The sequence below is a fragment of the Patiria miniata genome, unplaced genomic scaffold (genome assembly GCF_015706575.1).
Source record: "Patiria miniata isolate m_02_andy unplaced genomic scaffold, ASM1570657v1 HiC_scaffold_26, whole genome shotgun sequence".
NCBI lineage: Eukaryota > Metazoa > Echinodermata > Asteroidea > Valvatida > Asterinidae > Patiria > Patiria miniata.
In genome coordinates, this window is record NW_024037065.1 from 2,546,243 (window position 1) to 2,569,629 (window position 23,387).

At 44.3% G+C, this 23,387-nt stretch overlaps 1 protein-coding gene across 1 annotated transcript; it reads left to right on the forward strand.

Annotated features, from left to right (window-relative positions):
• Positions 1-21,669: 21,669 nt before the first annotated feature.
• LOC119733815 lies at positions 21,670-23,265 on the forward strand. Its single transcript, XM_038207184.1, has one exon. It carries the CDS (start codon positions 21,670-21,672, stop codon positions 23,263-23,265), a length of 1,596 nt encoding a protein of 531 aa, XP_038063112.1.
• Positions 23,266-23,387: the final 122 nt, after the last annotated feature.

A 23,387-nucleotide genomic window follows, 5' to 3' on the forward strand; every position in this document is an offset into this window, starting at 1 on the left:
TGGTGTTACTGCAAACCGAAATAATACAACAAACCCTATTAAACAAACGATATACGCCTTGAAGCTGGTATTAAAGTGGACAGAATCACGGGCAATGCCATGTGGAAAGAAACCTCTTCCTGGAAGAAGTATGGTTCTGAAAAGAACCGGTTTTCAAGAAGAGATCTCCCTCCACACGGCGCCATCCGAAACCCTTTTCACTTTTAAGCAAGAGATGAGAAAAAATGTCAACTCCCCCCCCCCCCCTCCAGTTAAAAATACACAAGGAACTATGGAACAATGCGTGTGAGGTTTTGCATGTTGGTTGTATCAGGGTTAGCCCAGTTCACATTGAAGTCACCGGTAACAATGACTCCCTGATGGCTTGAGGTGGCCAGGTGTATATCATCTATAGCTGTCTGGAATTTATCCCAGTAGTCAGCGGTTGAATTAGGCGGTCTGTACAGAACACAGAGTAGCCACTTACTCCTTTTGAGTGTAATTTCCACGCAGGAAATTTCGAGATCAGCATGTTCAAGTTCAGGGACGTGGCAAGGACTCGGACAGGCTTTGACACCAATCAGAACTCCTCCACCTCTACGCCGGCCACAGTTACGATCACGTCTAAATGTGACATAGTCGTAAAAACATCTCTTTTGGTAAGATTTGTGGCTTTGCAAATGTCTTACTACATGGGTCCACACAGTGATGGTCCTGTAACTGGTCACACACCCATCTGTTATTGGCATATGTCCTACTACATGGGTCCACACAGTGATGGTCCTGTAACTGTTCATACACCTGTCTGTTATTGGCATAATGTCTTACTACATGGGTCCACACAATGATAGTCCTGTAACTGGTCACACACCTGTCTGTTATTGGCATATGTCTTTTTACATGGATCCACACAGTGAGGGTCCTGTAACTGGTCACTTGATCACCATTTGTTATTGACATACATGTTTCACTTTTACTACAATAAACTACAATAACGCCGAAGACTTCATGCTTTTCTGTTGTTGGTTGTTTGTATAGATGATGCACAACAAGGCATCGAAGGGCAGGCCAGAACATACGAGAAGCAGCAAGCATGCCCTTTTGTGGCAGTATGGTTTCCAAGGCAGCCAGGCACATGAAAAATATGCACGCTGAAGAGTCTGAGGTGAAACATGCCAAGGCCAAGGAGCCCAAGTCAACTAACAGGCGACCTACTGTTGAATTTGAGAGGCTCCGTTTGAAAGGGAATTTCTACCATAATATGGAGGTGCTGTCAACTGGTGTGGGTCAGATCATCGTGGCCAGAAATCCTCCCTTCGGTCAAGAGGTCCAATCTTCAAATTACCTGCAATGTCCGTTTTGCCCGGTTTTTTTTTACCATTCCTTCTTGTGGCGTCATAAGAATAATTGCTTGTTTAACAAGGAAGGGGAATCATCGCATCCAGATGATGAAAGCTACCATAATATTCAGAAGGACAGCAAGGTCTTGTTGCAGTCATATTTGGAAAATGGCCATGATGATCAGCGTTGTCTTTCGAAGTATGTTCTGTCGGCAATGGTCCATGATCAGATATCCATGGTGGTAAGGGGTGACAAGTTGATACTGGCCTTCGGAAGAAATCTGATTGCAATGGTTAGACCTGGGAAAGCTCAGTACGTATCACAGCGGCTTCGGGAGTTAGGAAGGCTAGTAATTACATTGAGATATCTAGGAGAGGAAGATGACGTCTTTCTCACAGATTTTCTGCAACCTGATCGATTTGATTTTGTAGTGAGAGCCGTGATGACAGTTTGTCAGGTGAAATAGGGTAATCAAGAAAGCGGTTCACCAGAGTTTGGGATTCCATCACTTTCTCTGAAGCTCGGGCATTCGTTGAAGATCGAAATGCGTCCTTCTGCTTCAAGGAATAGCTCTAAGGCAAAAGGACAGTGAGCTACTGGAGACTGCCCGAATGTATCTGCAGCTGCATGAATCCGAATGGGCAGACAAAATATCTTCCCATGCCCTCAGCACCTTGGCAAGTCAGACATTTGACAAGGCAGATGTTTTGCCAGTTACCTCAGATCTGGTGAAGTTAAGGCAGTTCCTTCTGGATGACATGAAGGTTCGAATGCGGAATCGGACAGCGCTAGTTGAAGTTTGCTTATCCCGACTTATTGTCTTTAACAGGCACCGTTGTGGCGAGGCTTCGCGAATGCTGTGTAGCAGTTATGAGAATAGGCCTGTCTGGCAAAACTTTGCTGTCGAGGAAATCAAAAACTCCCTCTCTCAACTTGAGCAAAGGCTTAGTAGCAGGTATGTAGTATAAATGCAAAAAAAAGCTCCAATGTTTCCAAGGTTTCTTGTGAAGTCACATGGTCTTTGTGAAGAGCCAGTAATTGGACAGTTGGCCTGTGATCATTTGGGCGAGCGGTAGCCATCCAAGTCCAGCTCTAAAATTGGGATTCACTGTGATTACGGGATGGTTATTGTGACTATCGGTAACAATGGTTTATTGGGTACAAGAAACAAAATTGTATTGGGCAGTTTGAAACATGGGAATGTTTCTTTTTTGGATAGGAGCTGAATTAAACCTAAATGTTCCAGGCATTTTGAGTTTAATTTGGCAATATTCATGTGAATGTTATCCTATTTTATTGAAGGGGATAAGAATTACTTTGGGTTTACCAGCATTTCGAATTATCATATGTTTAACGGATGTATTTCTTATTGTATCATATTTATTTAGTCATTCAACTAAGTCATTCTTTTTCTGGTGCCATTTGATTTGTTTCTGGTGCCATTTGATTTGTATACAGACTCGACCTGGTAAAGATAAAGGGAAAGAGAGGTCGCGCAGTGCCTGTGCTTCTGACCTGTGACGTGAAGCAAGCGGTGGAAGTCTTGATGGAAAACCGTGAAGCAGTTGGGGTGCATAATGCGAATCCCTATATATTTGCTCGCCCCCGAAACTCCTTGAAACCAGTGAGAGGATGGGATTGTCTAACTGCTGTTGCCAAGCAGGCTAATCTGCAAGAGCCTCGTGCAGTAACCAGCACAAAGCTGAGAAAGTATGTCGCAACGGTGTCTCATAGACTTAAACAGCAATGAGCTCGACTGGCTAGCACGGCACCTGGGCCACGACATAACCTTCCACAGGGACTTCTACCGCCAACACGAGTCGACACTAGAGCTTGCAAAAGTCAGCAAGCTACTTCTTGCTGTAGACAAAGGCAAGATAGCGAAACTGTCTGGCCGAAAACTTGATGATATTGAATTGGAAGGTAAGGAACCATTAGGTGCATTAATTAGGATTCCCATACTGTGACCTGGGACTTTTCTGGGAATATGGATGGAACTGAGATGTTTGCATATTGTTGCAAATATGTTAATTTTCTTTTAAATTGTGGTTTGATTTTGAAATATGACAAAAGTGTTCAAAAGCCAAAATTGACACTAAAGTTTGTAGTCTGGGTGACGATAAGATTCAACAATCTGAATAGGCAATAAAAGGTGATATTGTAGCGGAATTACCAAATTACCCCGGACGATTTGTTCCCCCCGGTGGTCACCCAGCAGGTGTGGTACCTCCTTCAAGAGACCCAAGACCGGTGGAGTAGACCCGTTGGGCGGAAATGTACCTCCTAATGCACAGGGCTAATGACTGGACCCTCAGTAAACCTCCTCGGGGACTGACAGGACACAGGACAAGAGTAAATGGGACAAGGAAATAATGATGATCTGACCTCCTTTATTTATCACTCGATTAACAGCTGCTTGAACCTCCTAGTTATCATCGATTAAACTGTACCCTCAATAATTAACTGATTACAAGTAAATAAATAATTAAATGAGTGCATCCGATCCGCCTAGCGCTAGCCGTGCCGCCTCCCAGTGATTGACGCGCCTCCTAGTTTGGATCATCCCGTTGGAGCCTCTCGAGGCTACGAGTGTCTCCCCCTAGGGTATCCAAAGGTAATTTAACTCCCTTTCCCTAGTACACGGACCAGAAACTTATCCCTAGTTTCCTTATCGGCATCCCACCGCAGTCCCACTCAAGTATTCCTAACAGTGGCCCACGCTCGAATCGAGGTAGCGCACACTGTAGCCTCCAATACCTGAGCTCAGCACTCAACACGTCTGTTCCCGACGATGTCTGAACACGCACTGCCGCTCGCGCGAATTGTGTGCAACTCCCCCAGTAGCGCTCTAGCGCCCTCTGTAGTTAGACTCCGATTTCTTGCTCGCGCCCGCATCGCATAGCAAATCTCGCTCATTTGCAATACAAATAGACCACGGGGCATGGCTGCAAAATGTGCTCAGAAAGTGATTTTCGTGGCGCACCTCTCAAATCTAAGTGAATTTTTGCAGGTTATTAGCTGAGACCATATGGATCACAAAAAACCAAAATCCACAATCCCAAAGTGACCAATCATTTAAATAATTGCATTTTAATCAGCAGTTCAAAAAAGGGCGCCCTCTATTGACCGGGAATGGAAAACTGTGCACATTTTCAATGGGAAAGATTGTTTTAATTGCTGTTGCTTGCTAAAAAGGGTCTCTACAGAGCCAAGACTCGATAAAAGGGGACTTAAGTGTGTTTTAATTTTCCAACAATTAATTTAATTATCAAATTTTCCATCCCATTGAAATTCATGGAAGATTCAAAAAGCCCTTTCCCAACATCAGTGAAAAAGTTTCCTCCTTTTGTTTAATATTTTCATTTAAAATACATATATTGTTCTTTACTGAACTTCTTAATAGGGTATTATTGATCATTAGAGTATAATTTTCTTTTTGGTTAAAACTACAGAGTATTTCTGACTTAGGATGTAATAAAAATAAACGGAGGGTCCGACACAATTACGATTGAATAGTCTGAATAAAAAAAAACATGACTACAGGGTTTATGATTTCAGCCTTTGATGCATTTTATTCGTACAAAAAACAATACGGTAAATGGTAATTAAAAATACTTGAGAAATAATAACTGTGATTGGCAAAAATTATAATACCAAAATAAATAAGTATCAATACATGTTTTAGGATGTTCACATCTGGCAAGTTTTTGGGCTGAACCAATCAACATGCTTTTGGACTTGGTAATATTCAATTCTAATCTCGTCATTGAGCCAGTTTGATATTTTCTGGATACAAGTTGATCTGATGAATATCTTTACTTGAGTAAAAAATAGAAGTGTCACCAGCACAAAGGACAATTTTAGTATGCTCAGTCACTGACCTTACATATCATTAATAAATATAGAAAATAATAGTGGGCCCAAGATAGTGGGCCTCCAAAATTGAAAGAATCGGATTTGTTCGATAGGAAATTCTTAATTTTAGTTACCTGTGTCCTTCCATGAAGGTAAGACCGAAACCAGTCAAGGTAAGACCAGAACTTCGTATCTCAATAAAGGTTAGTCATCGCAAAAATGGTAAACTTGAATCTTTCAATGGCGAATCTATTGGCATCTGGAAACTAAACATCCGTTATCTACAGTGAGTTCCGTTGTCTAAATTTCAAATCATTTCATAAACCTTCAAAGAAACCAGAACTGCCGTTGAGAACATGGTTCAATGTATAAGAGGATTGGTGAATACATCTAGAAGTATAAAATATGAAACAATTCTCTCTGCACAAAGGCATCAACCTAGAGAATGGGCCTTTTGCATAGCAGCTTGGAAGTCAATGCTTAGTAAACGACATCTTCAGCACGCACCCACCCCCCCCCCCCAACAAAAAAGGAATTACAGTAACAAAAGGCTCTCAAGGATGTCTTGATAGAGTCTATTTTATCAACAACAAATAAGACTGTAAGCATGAACATTACCGAAGAGGAATAACCTGTTTTAAGCCCTTTCAATTTACAAAATTAAGTTAGTTCTCAATATTGTTGGCAGTTAGTTAGACGTCTGAGAACAGTTGGAAGCCGGCTTGTCTGGTTCCCTGACTCGACAATTTCCCACTGTCTTTAAAATGTTTTGTTTGATCTGAAGTAGGTCCAAGGAACCAGTAGGTATATACAACACAGTTTTGTGTCAAGGTCTGTCCATTATCTATTAACACAAAGCTTTTAACATGAAAACTTTTGCAAAGCAAATGTTGTATACATATATTTATACCTTTAATGCCAATTTAGCTGGCGTTGTCTTTCCTTTTCCCCGGAATCCACGTGTGGAGTCGCAGCCAGTCAAGCAGTGCAGACCGATCAGTTTTTGTGTTGTCTCTGCTCCCAGAACATGGCTCACTTGTGAGATGTTGACTGTGCGCAAATTCTTTCCCCTGCCAGTGTGAAAAAGTAAGGGTGACTGTATAGAACTGCTGTGATGCAGAGCCACGATGAAAACATCAGTGTCGGGACTTTTGATGATGATGTTCTTCCTAGGGCTGTTGGGTGAGGCCTGAGAGGAGATGAAAGCACAGTGCAGAAACATCCGGGTGTCTGCCTCTTCATGACTACACTCTAACTCTGGTACATTTTCACTTTGGACCTTGCCATTGACATTATGCAACACATGACATTCTTGTCCATGGGCCAAGTACACCTTGACATCCTTTAAGATGGCTGATGATACTTTTTTCCACGTTTGGAACATGAAGTCAACCAAGTTTTCTTTGTTGCGACCGACTCCAAGGAATTTCTTCCACTGAACAGGTACTGGTTGTCCAGCATTGGATATTTTGATCACCTGTGTTCCACTCCCAGCTCTTCGGTTTCTCTCAGCATTCTTGATGCTTGTTACTGGATACTGGTCAGTGACAAAATGAATTTCTTTCGAACCGATTTGTGATGACAAACTAACCAGCTTCACCAAAAGGCTTTCTGCCAACAAACCCCAGCTTTTGGGTCGTTCACGCGGCCGAAGTGTTTGCAGCATTGCCATGCCATCCACTACCCAGATGGATTCCAATGGAATCGGGCTTACCGGTGCAACCCCAGCCAGTTCCTCGACATAGTGCATCAGGTCAGACTTGGAGTTCTTGTACAGATGGCCACTCTCTGTGGCTATAGGAAGAGGTACAGGCCCAAGACTGTAAGACAACACCTCTCTCATATCGGCATTCCTTACTTGGCTTATTACTAGCAGACGAGCAAAGAGATCACGGTTCGCCTTCAGTACCACTTGTTTGCTATTGACTCGCCGGGTCACTTCTTTGCCCTGATTTGAGAATGTTAGCAACTTGTTCTTCTTCAATGCGTCAAAGAACCCCACTTGGTCACTCTGCAACCGCTTTTTGATGAACTGTACACATTTGTCCTCTCCAAGGCCCTTGGCTTTCATCAAGTCCTCACACACTTTATCACTTGCCACAACACCAGATGAGATATGAATCAAGTCGCTGCCTTCACATTCAAAAGGATTCACCATGTTTGAGATGGTCTCCATGACCCCCTGTGTAGCCTTCTCATCTTGTTGATTGCGCGTCACATCAAGATCCTTGCGCATTCTTCCTTTACCAGGTATTTTCCCAGCCATTTCCCGACATTTGTGAGTTATACCCGAACGCTGATGCTGAGTCAAGTGCCATCGCTGAACTGCCCCCTTCTTTCTGGTAAACCCGGTCAGTCCTCCTGTTGCAAGTCTCCTCTATTAGTTGATCGCAGGGAATCTGAGAAAACCCATATTCATCTTGCATCTGAACTGCAAAGCGTCCCATCATCATTCCATTGTGGAGGTGAGGATGTGTCATCGGCAAGGCACACATTTCGAGCCAGTACACTGCCCCGTACCTGGAGTAGTTCACTCTGTCGTAGGCAAAATACCAAGGCAGCATACTCCTAATACTGGAAAGGTGTAACTGCCAGTCGCCTTCTCTGCTGGCACTTATCAGCATCAACAACAATTGCACCATAGACATATAGGACATCCAGAAGACAAACGTTTTGCTGTGTTTGCAGGCCTCTTCAATGTACCTCTTGTATGACTCTTCAAGTTGAATTAACTCACCATTCTCTTCACTGCTCAACTGATCAGCAAAATCTGAACCAAGGAAGACATATGACTGACGCATTTCATGAAGAAGATGATGTGCTGACTCTAGTTCCTCATCTTGCAGGGTACCAAGGTAAGCATCAAACATCAGCCGATGCAGGGCTTCACACACTACCTTGTGAGCTCTCATTGCCCTGTTATAATGGTGACCACTCATAACTCCATTTACGGCACCCTCCGCAATCAAACCTGATTCAATCATCACATCTCTCAAACCGCCATCTCCAAATCTTTTACCAAGACAGCTCAGAAAGGACAGGCAGGTGTGGAATACACCCAGTCGGACAACCGACCTGTTAGTGAAGATTTCGTCTTGCCACTTGATCTGCTGCGCCTTTGCATAGATGGCTTGATCGAACACTACGACAACCTCATTCAAGTCTAATTTATCTGCGTACTCTAAACTTCTGAGGAGTATGGTGTAGACAGTGTCATGGTCGGTAGGACTTGCATCAATCAGAGGCAGGTACCGGACCAATGCCTTTGGTGGATTCATGGCGCCTTGAAGTACAGTATTGAATCCTGTCCATCCATGAATAGTCGGACCTTCATTGCTGCACCGTAGCATGAAGAAGATGTGATCTAATCTGCTTGCATGTTTCTGAAACTTGGTGAATTCACTCTCCTCAATTTGAATTTCTGTGGCAAATGGTTGTGGGCCTTGTTGCTTTCCACCAAAATAAGACGCAATATGGGATGGTGCTGTCTGGAGTGTCCTTTCTCTGGTTTTTGGTTTGTGGTGCACGACTACCCGATGAAAATGGGGGATGTGATGGCAAATAAACACCCGGTTGAACAATGATTCCAGATGTGCTATGGGTTGTACCCTTACCAGACAGGGTTTCCTCCCCAAAATCAATGTTATCCCACACCAAGGTAGTAAATGCCCCTACTCTGACATCATCTGGAACTGGATTTTCACCCAACATCAACTGCCTCTTGGCCAAAGCTGTGTCATGCTCGAGCACAGATGTCACGGATGTGCAGTGGCCCAACCCATTTAACAAACCAAGAAGTTGTGCAGAGCCCGACAGGTGTCGAATGGCCATTGACAATGCAGTGTGCTTCGGTGTGGCCAACTTTCCTCTACTTGACAAGTACAGCACATCCTGGCACACTGACAGCAGCTTCCGGTGGTCTTGCTGCCCTACCTCAACCCGGGAAGTTGCTTCAGGTTCGTCAGAGAAGCCTGTCATCCATGCCATGGTATTGTACAGCTGATGGGGGACCAGCTGTTCTGAGTGATGCAAAGTCAAATCCTCTGCAGTTGGTGGCCAAGGTAATTTAACAGACGGAGGTTCCTTGATGATTTTATGCAGCTCTAAAGATGCAGTGAATAGGGTGTGCAGATTTGTTTGCTGGAGGTCCGACGGCTTGTGTTTGCTTGATGGACCTGGTCTTGCCTCAACATCACTGGTGTCAGCCTCACTTTCAGTCTCAGACGAGGTGTCTGTCTCTGAGCCCAGTGCATCCTCAACCAATTCTTCTCTGGCAAGCGTTTCACAGTAGACTATGTCACTCATACGTCTGTCAGCTGCAGTTTGAAATACAAGTTGAGGAAACGTGTTCTTCAGTCTCATCTTCAGATTGTGCGAGCGGTAGTTTGGACAATCCACACCTTCCAATTCCTTCACATACTTCACAAATTTCCGTCGCAGTGAAGTGAGGCATAGAATTTCCTTATCCTCAATCAGCCTTTTTCTGACAACATTTGAACAGAACTGGTCATAGGCATCGCTGTATTTCTGAGACATCAAATCAGGTGGTGCAGGGGCCCGATATATTAAGAACCTTGTGTACTCTTGGTAGCACAGGCGATGATAGCACACCTCAATTGCAACAAGATCCTTTCCCTCAATCTGTGAGAGCAGCTGCTGATCTTCTTTTATCCTTGCTGCTTCAAGAAGTTTTCCTGCAGTGAGCGTCTGGCATTGGGAAAGTTTGTCAAGCACAGTTTTTCTTGTCCTCTTGTTCGAACTCCACCTCTTCTTTTTGTTGCAGATGATGCATATACGTGGCAGTATGTGAGGTTTCTCGGGATTTCCTGGAAGGAAACCTGATGTTGAGCGAAGTTTCCTCCTTGGGGGCGCAGTGATGCATCCTCCTGTGTCTCTTTCCTCTGTGTCTGCCTCTGTGTCTGCATCTGTGAACATGGGGGGGGGGGGGAATGTAGGGATATTTATATACAGCGTGCCTGATGAATTGCAATCTGGGGAGAAATTAACTGGGAAGAGTACACACAAAGCAGAAAGTCTACATGTTGGATATGCTGCACTCCATTGTAGGACATGTGGAACTCGAGGAATAAACATTAGCAATGAATGGAAATTCTCAGAGAATGTCAATTCTAAAGTAGGGCTTGTATAAGTTTGCAAGTATTTGCAATTTGATTTTTAACTTAACAATTATGAAACCCTTACTCAAACTACAGTTGTGTAGAAGAAGGCTCTATCACCAACCAGCCCCTGTTCTGGGTATTTTATATTTTTTTATGGGAGTGTGATTATGTGACTCCACAGGAAAAAAGGAAAAAATACCTCGACTTCTATGTTGTCGTTTCTTTGCACGTCGTTCTGCGCGGTCTATCATAGAAATATCGCAGAAACGTTTGTAGCACGGTTGATGGTATCCAAACGCCTGCAATTAAAATTAAAAAAATATCACTCAATACTCTCATTTCAAAATTTCACAATGTAAATCACAAAGTATTATACACAGTAGATCCTTGTCAATTGATTGGAAGATTCAAGTCAAAGATGAACTGTTCCATTCAATTCAGCTTTAACTCGTAGAATGGAACATTCTATCTTTTAACTTAGGAAAATATTCACACCATGGCACCTACAGGTACAAACATTCATTATTTATACTATTCTTTATCAGGCGATCAGTGATCAGGCAAAATTTTAGAAAAATGGGGGGGAAAAGGCAAAATCAAAAACAAAAAATATTGACGGTAAGGGCTTGAAAATTAGACAAGCGGGCAGTGTCTTACTTTCTTTTGATTACATTATACCATCTAGAAAAAAATAGTAAGGAAATAAATGTACAGTTACATAAATGAGGACGCTATGAGCTACCATAGGTTTGTACACAGGTGTCATGGCGTACGTATATGGAATTTTTTCCTTCCGGCTCTTAAAATCCTACGTTTGAGGGGGAAAACAGGAAAAAATGTTGCAACCTGACGCCACTTCCGCAATTGTGTACAAAATACATTTGTAGGATATGGACAGTCAAGAAAATTGTCTAGTAATTAATGTAGGCCTACTTAATAATAGATAGTGGATATTTTGCCGGAGGTAATGCCGGCAAACTAACGTTTACTAAAGGTTTGCCGGCGGCAATCCATATCAACAGAGGCCGCTGTACTGTAAGATAGTGCTGAATTATAAGATGTATTAAATTCCCAACAAAAGTTGTATAAAACATTTGGTATAGTGGTTAAGCAACAGCACTTGTGAGCGGGATGACCCGGGTTCGATTCCGATCCCCGCCACATTTCTAAGGTCATGAAGGTTTTTTTTTCCGTTGTCTATCTGGAGGATTTTTTTTTTAAAGGGAAGTAAAGTCCGAAATTATAAAATGGTCTGATTCCCATCTTGTGAATACGAAGTTACAACAATAGAATTGGCATGGAGCCAGACTAAAATTTGTCACCGGAAAATGTTCAAGTAAAAAAAAACACTGTAACTGCACATGTCATGCATGTTCAGTGCATATCCGGCAAACTAACGTTTACTTAAGGTTTGCCGTCTCCGGCAAAATATCCACTGCCTTAATAATAGTAGGCTACATTTAATGTTTATGTAGACTTAGTATTTCCTAACAAACATGACAAAATTGGAAATATTTCTCAGTCCCAGACATATGCAGACATTGCCAGACTCATGTCTATTATTATTAATCATATTTTTTTGCAATGAATAATTCCCAGACATATGCAGACATGCCAGACTCATGTCTATTATTATTAATCATATTTTTTTGCAATGAATAACCTTCAATCAGATGACATACGAAGAAAAAAGTGGCGTCAGGTTGCAAAAGTTTTCCTGAATAATTAATACGAACTATCGTTTATAGGCCTAGTATAGTAAGGCCGCGTACGGTATGCCCTACAAATATGCCTACCTTTGACAATGATTCCGGTAGTACATCTCCTTCCACGAGTGCTATTGGCATGCCGATGTTTTCCTCCGCTTTTTTCACGATATCTTCGATTTCAGATTCCCCCGCATTCTTCCATCTACCTGCACATGCAATGAATTTTGTCCAGCTTTTCTCTGAAAACGATGAAACGGTTGTTCGGGCATTGGAAACATGCATTATGCACTTTTTTCTGTCCGATTCGCCGTCGTCTGAGGAGCTCATGGCGTCCGCCATCTTGCTGCCTAGTAGTGCCTACGCGCATGCGCACGCTCGTGCTTACGGCGCCCGCTATTGGACCATTCACCGCACCGCGACAGAAGGGCCTCGCTGATTGGTCGTTGGAAAATAATGACGTAATTCTTCACTCGTCATTTTTTGCGCCGAAACGGAGGAAATCTGAACTTTCAATCGCGATTTTGGTACGATTTTGGGCCACGGATCAACGGTGGATTTTATATGTGGGCATCCCAACAGCTTCCTGAGTAGTTTAAAGTACAATTTGCTTAGATTTGTGATATGCGTCGCGAACCTGCACGATAATCGGCCATGCATCTTGGTCTAAAAGCCTCCTTATTGCCTTGACCGTCCCGGTCAAAAAGCTAAATAACAAATTAAGCAAATGAGAAAATTACATTATCTGATGAGGTTCAAGGTACATACATAATGGCGCATCAAATAAATAACATAAGCGCCTCCAAATTTAAGACATCGGGTGGACAACACCTCAAGCGCCTCTTAACCGGACGCCTCTTCTTTAACTAAATCAAAATGAGGTGAAGTCCCATGATGAAAACCTAACAACCTTTAGATAAATACAAAACGTAAGAAACCTTTAGATAAATACAAAACGTAACAACTTTTAGATAAATACAAAACTTTAAGAAACTTTTGATGAATAGAAACCTTATAAAACGCTAGATAACTTTTAAGAAACTGAACAACTCAAATCAGAAACTTTAGAAGGTGCCGCTCTGGGAGTCATGCTCGAATTCCACGTGGTATACTCGATGCTGCCGGATCTCTTCGACCTTCTTCCCGTCTTTGTCGTAGCGGATAATTGTGGTGTTCTCTACGACCTTCTTGAATTTTCCCTTCATGGCTGGCAGCTGTATGGGTTTGGCCGGCACCACACCCGGTGGAGACGTCGCCTCTACTTATGGAGATTCTCCATCTGTAGCCTCGTTGACCTTCATCATGGCCAACATTTCTTGTGGCTTCCCGCCTCCAGCTCGTACGAATGGCAGTGGCGCTTCGTTAGCCTCCTTAAACACCGACATTAGAGATGGTGACAACGAGATCTCTGCTGGCATCTGGGCTGGAGCACGAACGGATAGCATTACCCTCGAACGGATAGCATTACCCTCAGCTTGGCTAGCCGAGGACACAGTCGCCGACGGGACCTGGCGATGCATTGCTCTGCCCCTGTCAACGGATGGCGTTTCCTTTGTCGTCTCCTCCTTCTTCTCGCGGGGTCGGCTGCTACTCCCTGCACTCCTGCACTCACTCCAGGATGCACAATCTCCAAGATCCCTCCGGGATAGCTGTAGTCTAAGCGTCTTCCTCGGCTGCGCCATCCGTTCCGCCTCTGTCTCAAGCGCAATCCCATCCACCTCATCCAGATGCTCAGGGTGTTCCTTACTGAAGTGGCGTCTAAGATTGTCCTTCCTGTTGGATCGGACTGAACAACGGCGGCACCAGGCAAACAGGGATTTCGCCGCGTGCTCTGTCCGAACGAGGCGAGCTAGACTTGGCCTCTGTTGGTAAGTGCGGTCACACTGTTTGCACTTAAACTCCTGCGGTGGCTCTTGTCCGTCCATTTTTGTCTTTGAGTTCAAAAAGAAAGAAAAGAACAAAACATCTAATTAGTTATTTGATCACTACATATTGAGGACGAACGGACAACACACTTTGTTCCCGCAGAGGTTTATCTATAGCGAGAGGGCAGTCGCCTCTGCCTCGGCGGATTCCTCCTCACGGGCTCCTGATTGGTCTGGGTTCCCCGGCCTACATCCTCGTTGTGCTCCAAGGCTTCGGTGTCCTCATCTTGTTGCAGTTGCTGGAGCCATTCCTCACCCAGCACGTCACTCCTCTCATATGGCGAGGGATCGATCTCACAGTTGGGTGGCACATCTGGTTCAGGCTCTATAACACCGCCAGGCGGCATCTCTGGTTCAAACTGAGCTTGTTGGTTCTGGTAAGGCGGGCGGGCTAAATACCCCCTGTACATTTACCGTGGGACGGTACTGTTATTGAGGAAGTGTGGGACCCTTCAAGCCAAAGCGGGAGACGGTCCACGCATGAACGCACACGGTACAGCCGTGCATGGTAACGGTTTGCAGTGGGGCTTGTATGTTTAGGGCAGACAAAATCAAGATCAGAGGATTAGCAATGAACCAGGTCTTTGCGGTCGGTGAGTAGAAGCCGCCACTGATGGGTATGAAACCGCAGGATTCATTGTTATAAAAATGGTTATTTGTAGCGGGAGCCGGGAGTGCCAACCGTGGGACGGTTTGTAGAAACAGGTCACCCGCTTTCTTTTCAAGCGGGAGCCGATAAAAGTGGGGCTCAATTGAAAGCGGCTCCCGGTAAGTGAACAGGGGGTATTTAGCCTGTCTGCCTAACGCCTCCCAGGTGAGGGTACTAGTTGTGGTGGCGGCACCTGCCACGCCTCCAATGCCTTACCCTGATACTCCTTCAGTCGGTCTGAATGCACTACCTGCATTCGCCCCCGTGGTTTCCTCTGTATCCTAAACTTCACATCCGAAAGTTTCTTGATCACTAGGAAAGGCCCTTTCCACCGGCTCACAAACTTGGTCGATACCCCTTTCTTTATAGAGGGGTCGTACAGCCAGACGAATGTTCCCTCCCTGTGCCTTGCATCCTCTGCTCGTCTATCATACGTACGCTTTTGATGCCTCGCACTCAACCTGAGTTCTTGCCTGGCTCAGTCATGAGCCACTTGCATGCGATGCCTCAATTCCTCTCCATAGTCTGTGTTAGGTTCATCTCCCCTCAAAGGTGGTGTCTCCGTCGTCAAGTCTATCGGTAACGCAACCTCCCGTCCGAGCATAAGCATATTCGGTGTCTCTGCCGTGGACTCCTGAGGAACTGACCTATAGGCGAATGTAGCAAATGGCAACTGTTCGTCCCAGGCCCTCTGGCCTCGGCTCGTTTCAAGCATCATTGACACTGTGGTTATCAGTGTACGGTTAAAACTCTCGATTAACCCATCGGATTTGGGATTATACGCCACTGTCCGGGTCTTTTTTTATCCCAATGATCTTGCACATTTCGGAATAGATAGCAGACTCAAAGTTACCTCCCTGGTCGGAGTGCAGCTCCCGAGGTACCCCATACCGGCATACAACGTTTGTCACAAAAGCTTTAGCCACGGTGGGAGCTTGGCCATCGGGAGGGCATAGGCCTCCATCCATTTGGAGAAATAAAATGTCCAACGACGAGCACCCACTTGTTACCCTCTGTTGACACTCTTTTTGGGAGGCGACTTCCGTTTGGCACAAATGGGCAGCTTTAGATTTTCACGTCGACTAGACTACGTCGACGTGAATGCGTCATACTGAGGCTTTGCGCATGCGTCAAGTCGTCACCAACGTTGTCTGAGCGGGAGTTGGACGCCGCGACTCGCGATTTGACGTTCACTCGAAAACCAGAACGACGTTCGCCTAAAATGACGTCAAACGAAGCTTTCCAACATGGACGCGACCAGTCACCAGGGTTGCTTAACTCATACTTAACTGTAGTAGGGCCAACTGAGTTTATAATTCTATCCGTTTGTACAAGTTTTTGCTAGTCAGAGCCGGATCCGGGGAACAAACTTTTGGGAAAAGAATTTCGTAACCAACCGCCATTCACCCAGCATATACTATAGCCTGTCATGCCTGTGTGTTCCCTGGCCCTAGAGCCTAGGCCTACGTGGCGTACTTCTACGTTTAAATAGGCCTGACTTTGTTGCCAAACCTACTCGTAGAACAATTTAAAATTCATTCAGTTAAATACTGGTACTCCTATTACCTAAATAATGCTTAATGTTGAACCTTGGTCTGTTGGTGAACAATTTAAGTGTCATGAAATTAAGTCCGAAATTAAAAATGGTGGCGTCCTGAAATTGGGCACAAATTCGGCCGAGTTTCCCAACGTACGTGGGCCCACTTGATTTAATCCCATAAAATTATAAATTAAAATTTTAAGAATTTCGGTAAAGTTGATAAATTCTGATAGATCATTATTATCTCCACACACACACGCAACTGCAAGTTTTTCAGCAAATTATTTTCCTTTTTTGGGGGGCGAATTTTAAAAGGGTCCATTTGTGCACTTTGAAAACAATAGCCAGTTTTGTGCTGTCTGCATGGCGCGCCATGTTGCATTGGGGGAGGAATGGAGGGGGGCAAATATAGACCCATGGTAATGAACTTGGATATATGCATGTAAATATATATAGCCATGCTGTAAACTCATAATAGAAACATGCAATGTATTTGACTGGTACCCCGACGTGCGTGTATATAATTTGGAGTACAATGACTTTAAGTCAGAAAATCAAATACGAAAATTTGACATCTGAAAAAGGCAGCTGCTTTCTGATTAACCTATACAGAGGGTGAGTATGCTTCTCAAGCAAAAATAAACTATAAACTAATCCTAAATGTGAAAATCAAAATTTGACAAAGTCCGACATGTTTTTGTATATGGTGGAAATGTGGCCTTTATTTACGGAGGTAGTCCAGTAAATTGGCCACATTTATGAGGCTAGGCTTGGAATTGCATGCCTGCCTGATAAATTGGCTCCTTTGGGAACAGCAATGGGCAAGATTACCATATGCAAAGTTCACTAATTTTCCTCCGTATTGACTAACCATCCCCCCGATAGCAATTTCATGTCATCAAAGTCAATTTGAGCCGTGAGAAAATATAAGCAATTTCTTAGAAAACACTTTCTGTTGAGTGAACTTCGTATATGGAAATCTTTCCACTGCATCAATTAAAATGGCTTGTTGAACACTTGATCTCATGATCAAATGTGCTCTTGTTAACCTTATAAATTAATTACTCAATTTCATTTTATTTTTTTCTTTCAACGCAGAAAACACAGGATGAAATCATGCCATTTTGAGTGCCTCAAGACTAGAGCCATCTGCATCATCTAGTCTAGTCAGTTAATTAAGCAGCTTTACATTTTCATGTTGTTTAGACTACGTCGATGTGATTGCGTCATGCTGAGGCTTTGCACATGCGTCAAGTCGTCACCAATGTTGTCTGAGCGAGAGAAGGACGCCGCGACTACAGGGATTTGATGTTCACTCGAAAACCAGAACGATATTCGCATAAAGTAACGTCAAACGAGGCTTTCCAACATGGACGCGACCAGTCGCCAGGGTTGCTCAACTGTAAGTAGGGCCAACTGTTGTTACTGTTGATGCAGATGAATCACTGTTAGATTGTCACAGTATTTAGTGGAGTACAGAATACCTCCCTCGAACAAACGAACAACGTCATGCTGTAGCAACCACATTTTTGCATGAAACTTGCGTCTATGCGACCTTTTTGGAAGATTAAACCTGCGAAATATCTACTTTTGCGAATCCTACAGTAGACTTTTAGGATGCAAGGAGGTACATGATATATTCTGTTTTGTGTATTGAGATTGCAGAATGTATTTTCGTGCATTTTAGAGACATTTTCACCAGATGTTTTGCTCCACTTCAGCTGTCTTGTTCCACGTCAGACAGCTGACGTGGAACAAGACAGCTGAAGTGGAACAACAGTTGAAGTTGAACACAGAACAAGACTGTTCGAAGTGGACCTGCGACTTCCTTCAAGGAACATTTGCGTGACCTGAGACCGCCCTCAGTGAACATTTGCCTGACTGAGAACATTTTGAGGCATTTATCAGAAACTGTGCATTTTGTTGCGTATTCTCATTTAGCAAGATTTAAGTTTGCTGCGATTGCCTGCAATCTTTGTGGAATTTGTAAAATTTGTTATAGTGCCCAGTGAATTGCACTTACATTAGACTTATTTTTGCATTATCAACAAGTGTGAATTTTTAGCAATTAAGTTTGTTGCCCGTAGTTACACATACATCTCGTAGTTACATAATATTCCGTAGTGACTTACGTAAGCCTAATTGTATTTTGCCAGTCCCATATGCATAGGCCCTAACCATATTTACTGCAACATGTTGACAACAGTATTGTTGCCCATTGTATTACATGTACATTCGTAACTTACCTTCTGTTGCAAGTAGTCTCTAGCTTAAAGGTACATGTACATGCGTCGTCATGTCTACTAGTGGCAAACCACAGGAACAGGAACATGAACCTGTGCCCTTCATGGTAGACACGCCTGACATTGACATGTTAAGTCAAGGTGCTAATCCCACTGCTCAATCCAGTGCCAGCGAACATGCATCGGGAATGGATCGCCGCCCATTGCAGCATAAACGCTTTGAAACCAGCTCAAGAGTGTCGCGTTCGTCCCGCCGTAGCAAGACTTCCCTCCGTACAAACTCTTCTCTAGCTTCGTTTGTATCTACCAAAGTCGCCCTTGTTGCTGAAGCAGCAGCTTTGAAGGCTCAACTAAAATTTGTCGACATTGAGGCAGCAAAGCGGGCTGAACTTGAGAAGAAGCAAGCAGAACTCGAGAAATTACAGACAATGCGAAATCTGCACGCTACAGAAGCGAAAATTCATGCCATCGATGGGGTTCTAAACGAAGAATTTGGCCGATCTGAGGTTGAAGAAATTTCAGAAGTTGGAAATCGAAACACGATGGTCAGCGAATACCTGCAATCACTGCCTGACTGTCATAACAATGCGAGCCCACCTGATGAGTCTCAACCGTTGAAAGTGTTTGAGCAACAGCCACTGAACTCAGACAAGATTCCAGAAAAGCCAAAGGAAGCAACACCTGCAGGGAACAAGAGAAATGATTTGAACGACCTGGCCAATATTTTCGCCAATCAGCTCATCTTGAGTCGTCTCCCCCTGCCTGAACCTGGTGTGTTTTCAGGCGACCCCTTGAAGCATCCCAGTTGGAAAAGCAGCTTTGAAACATTGATTGAAAAGAGAAGTGTGCCCCCCTCGGAAAGACTGCACTACCTGAAAAGATATCTGACTGGACCAGCTAAGAAAGCTGTCGACGGATTTCTCATCTTGTCAAGTGATGATGCATTCGACCAGGCCAAGGCCTTGCTGCATAAAAGATACGGAGATCCATTCATCATCGCCAGTGCGTTCAGAGACAAGTTAGACACATGGCCAAAGAAAGCCCCAAGAGACGGCAAGGGTTTGCGAAATCTAGCTGACTTTCTTCGACAATGCGAATCGGCGATGAAGTTGAGTGACAACCTGAACATATTGAATGATGACAGAGAAAACCGAAAGGTACTTGCTAAGCTACCGGACTGGCTAGTCCCAAGATGGGGTCGGAAGGTGCAAGGATGGAAGGAATCCCACAACAAATTTCCCCCTTGCACGGAATTCGTCAAGTTTGTTGTGAAAGAAGCTGACCTGGCCAGCGACCCAGTAACTTCGCTCCAGTCTCTCAAGACAGACAAACCTAGTGACGCTGCGAAGCTAGGTGCTCGAAGTTCCAGGAACGAACCCAAGAGATCGACCGGAGCTAGCACATTTTCAACTGGAGCTGAGACAAAACCAGAGGGAGTATCTTCAAACAAAGTTTGTCTACTCTGCGACAGAAGAAACCACCAGCTTGAATCCTTGATGACTGCCGATTTTTTCTCTCAAAATCACTTGAAGAGAGGAAACAATTCGTCATGAAAAGGGGACTTTGCTTTGCCTGCTTAACCCCAGGACACAGGTCAAAGCAGTGCCGCCAGAGAAAACTTGCCAGACATGCAACTGACGACACCCGACTTCACTTCACGGTGATGTCAAGGAAACTTCAGCCCCAAGACCAAAGTCAGAGAGCGAAGTACCTAAACCAGTGGTGGTATCAACAAGCTCCCACACACGAGTGAATAACTTCAGTGACATATGCGAACAAGGAAAGAGTTCGATGATCGTACCCGTATGGTTGTCACAATCTGACACACCCGAGCGAGAGAGACTCGTGTATGCACTCCTGGACACGCAATCAGACACCACATTTATCTTGGATGATACATGTAACGCACTCGGTCTTGACGGACCAAGAGTACAGCTGTTGCTTTCGACGATGCTTTCATCCAATCAACGAGTACAATCACGAAAGATTAGAGGACTACAAGTGCGGGGACATGACAGCACTGTGAGAATTCCCCTCCCTTCGGCATTCACCAGAGAGATCATGCCGGCCAATCGGACGCACATACCTACCGCAGACATGGCGAGACGATGGCCCCACTTGAACAAGATAGCAAACGAGCTGATGCCCCTAGGTGACTGCGAAGTTGGAATCCTTATTGGATACAACTGTCCACAGGCCCTAGCCCCTCGTGAGGTGATTGCACCAGTTGACAACGAACCGTATGGACAGAGGACAGACCTTGGTTGGGGAATCATAGGAATTGTTGACCCCAAGCTAAGAGAGGATGAATCTGACCCAATAGGAGTGAGTCATAGAGTCCTGGCGTGCGAGAATCCATTGTTTTCATCCGACGCTGACAGTCCAGTTGGCATGAGCCCCACTGCGCAATAGTCGTAGCCTTGTTGCCATTTTGTGATTGGACAATGAACCACGTTCATTTGATGGTGTCTTCGTATCTCCAGTGCAAGTAGCTGCAAGCGCGGTCGCAAGTAGTACTGCTTACGCACCTGGGATCCGTCCGCACTCAGTTTACAATACGTTCAGAATCATTTTAGTGACGGTCTGTTTTCATAAATGAACATCATGTAAAGAAAATAAATTTCCAATTTTCCAAATAATCTATGATTACATCGTGAGATCGTTTAGACACATCCCCATAAATGCATGAAAGTGAATACGGAATTGGAGTGTTAAGTAATTCTTCCGGTCGCATTATCAGTCCTTTTTAGATATTAGGGAGGTATTTTTTTTAAATTAAAACAATGATTGAAGAGAAAAGCAGGGATCATAAATTAATAAATTTACATTCATAAAATATTTTTTTAAAGAAAGCATGAATATAGATGAATAATATAAGTTTCTTTTTAAAGAGAGAAGTAATTCTTCCATTCCCAAAGTTTATGCACAAAATTAATGTCCAACGAATCATTGCAGATAGCTTGCAATGTTCATTTAAATATCGAGATATATACACAGTAGGGTTTTGTGAAATGATTTTTCTTTTCCCCCTTTCTGTATCATTATGTGAACGAAATGTGTCCGACAAAAAACCTGCAGAATCTGGTCTTGTACGATGAACATGTACATGTACATGCGGCGCCCGTACGTGTACATGTACATAGTACCGTACGTACTTGCGTACATGTACTTCAACGTCGTTAATTGACCAATCACAAAATGGCAACAAGGCTACGACTATTGCGCAGTTGAGCCCCTTGCGAGGCCATGTTCTACTTGCATTCAGAACACACATCAAGGAGGTGATCAAACCTTCAGAGATTGCGGAAATGATGGAACTTGACTTTTCAGAAAGAGCGTCAAGTGATGTTCCAGTTTCGTTTGATGACCGCAAGTTTATGAAGAAGATGCAAGAAGGCATCCGCCAGCAACCAGATGGTCACTACATCATGCCACTCCCATTCAAGGAGGGCAAACCTCCTGAACTGCCGAATAACAAGATTCAAGCGATCCGCCGCCTTGCCCAGCTAAAGAGTCGTTTCATAAAGGATCAGAGGTACCATCAGGACTACTGCTCCTTCATGCGAAATATCATCAAAAGTGGTTATGCAGAACGTGTTGCAGAATCCGAGCTTCTTGAATGCGAGGACAGTGGTCACGTGTGGTACATACCCCACCACGGAGTGTACCATAGCAAGAAACCTGAGAAGATCAGGGTGGTATTCGACTGTAGCGCGAGATACAACGGAGAGTGCCTCAACGATCACCTTCTCCAGGGTCCTGACCTTACGAATGCCCTTGCGGGTGTACTCTGCCGATTCAGAAGAGAACGTGTGGCACTCATTTGCGACGTAGAGCAGATGTTCTACCAGTTCAAAGTCAACGCAGAGCATCGCAATTTTCTTAGATTCCTATGGTGGGACAACGGAAGCTTTGAAGGAGATCCTCAGGTATTTCGCATGAAGGTGCACTTGTTTGGTGCCACTTCGTCCCCTGGATGCGCAAACTTTGGCCTGAGACGGATTGCTGACGACTTTGAATCGGAGCTTGGATCTGAGGCAGCTAATTTTGTGCGACGTAATTTCTACGTTGATGATGGCCTGATATCGGTTCCAACCAAAGAAGAAGCTATCAACATGATCCAGAAGACAAAGGATCTTTGCAATCGAGGTGGCCTGCGTCTGCATAAGTTCATCAGTAATTCCTTGGAGGTCATCAGTGCAGTGGCTCCTGGAGACCGTGCGAAGGGTATCAAGGATCTTGATCTCCGATCCGACTCCATACCTGTCGAGAGAGCTCTCAAAGACCAGCCACTGACGAGACGTGGAGTCTTATCTACAGTCTGCTCTGTTTATGATCCGTTGGGACTGGTAGCACCCGTCATACTCGTAGGAAAACAAATTCTACAGAGCCTCTGCAAAGACCAAGTTGACTGGGACGACCCACTCCCAGATCCGCTGAGATCGCGTTGGGAGCAATGGCGAAGCAGCCTAATTCACCTCCAGAGCCTCAAAGTCCCGAGATGTTTTCGGCCAGAAGAGTTTGGAGAATTGACATCCATCGAAGATCACCATTTTTCGGATGCTAGCAACAATGGATATGCACAGTGTTCCTACCTGCGTCTTCGAAATGGTGAAGGAAGAGTCCATTGCGTCTTGGTGATGGGCAAGTGTAGAGTCTGCCCACTGAAGGCTGTCACCATCCCTCGCTTAGAACTTAATGCAGCAGTTGTGTCAGTACGAGTGAGTGCTCTGGTTCAGAGAGAGCTTGACTACCAGGATTACAGCGAAGTGTTCTGGACAGACAGTCAAGTTGTCCTAGGATATATAGCCATTGATGCCTGTAGATTTCACGTCTTCGTGGCGAACAGGGTGCAGATAATCAGGGACCATACGGAGCCATCCCAGTGGAGGCATGTACACTCTTAAAAATACGTGGTTATTTTTTCCGTGGTCAAATTTATTTGACCACATCCGTGGTTGATTTGCCAACATTTTGACATCCACTTGGTCAATGTAGTAACCCCGAAATAACCACGGTAAACGGGGTT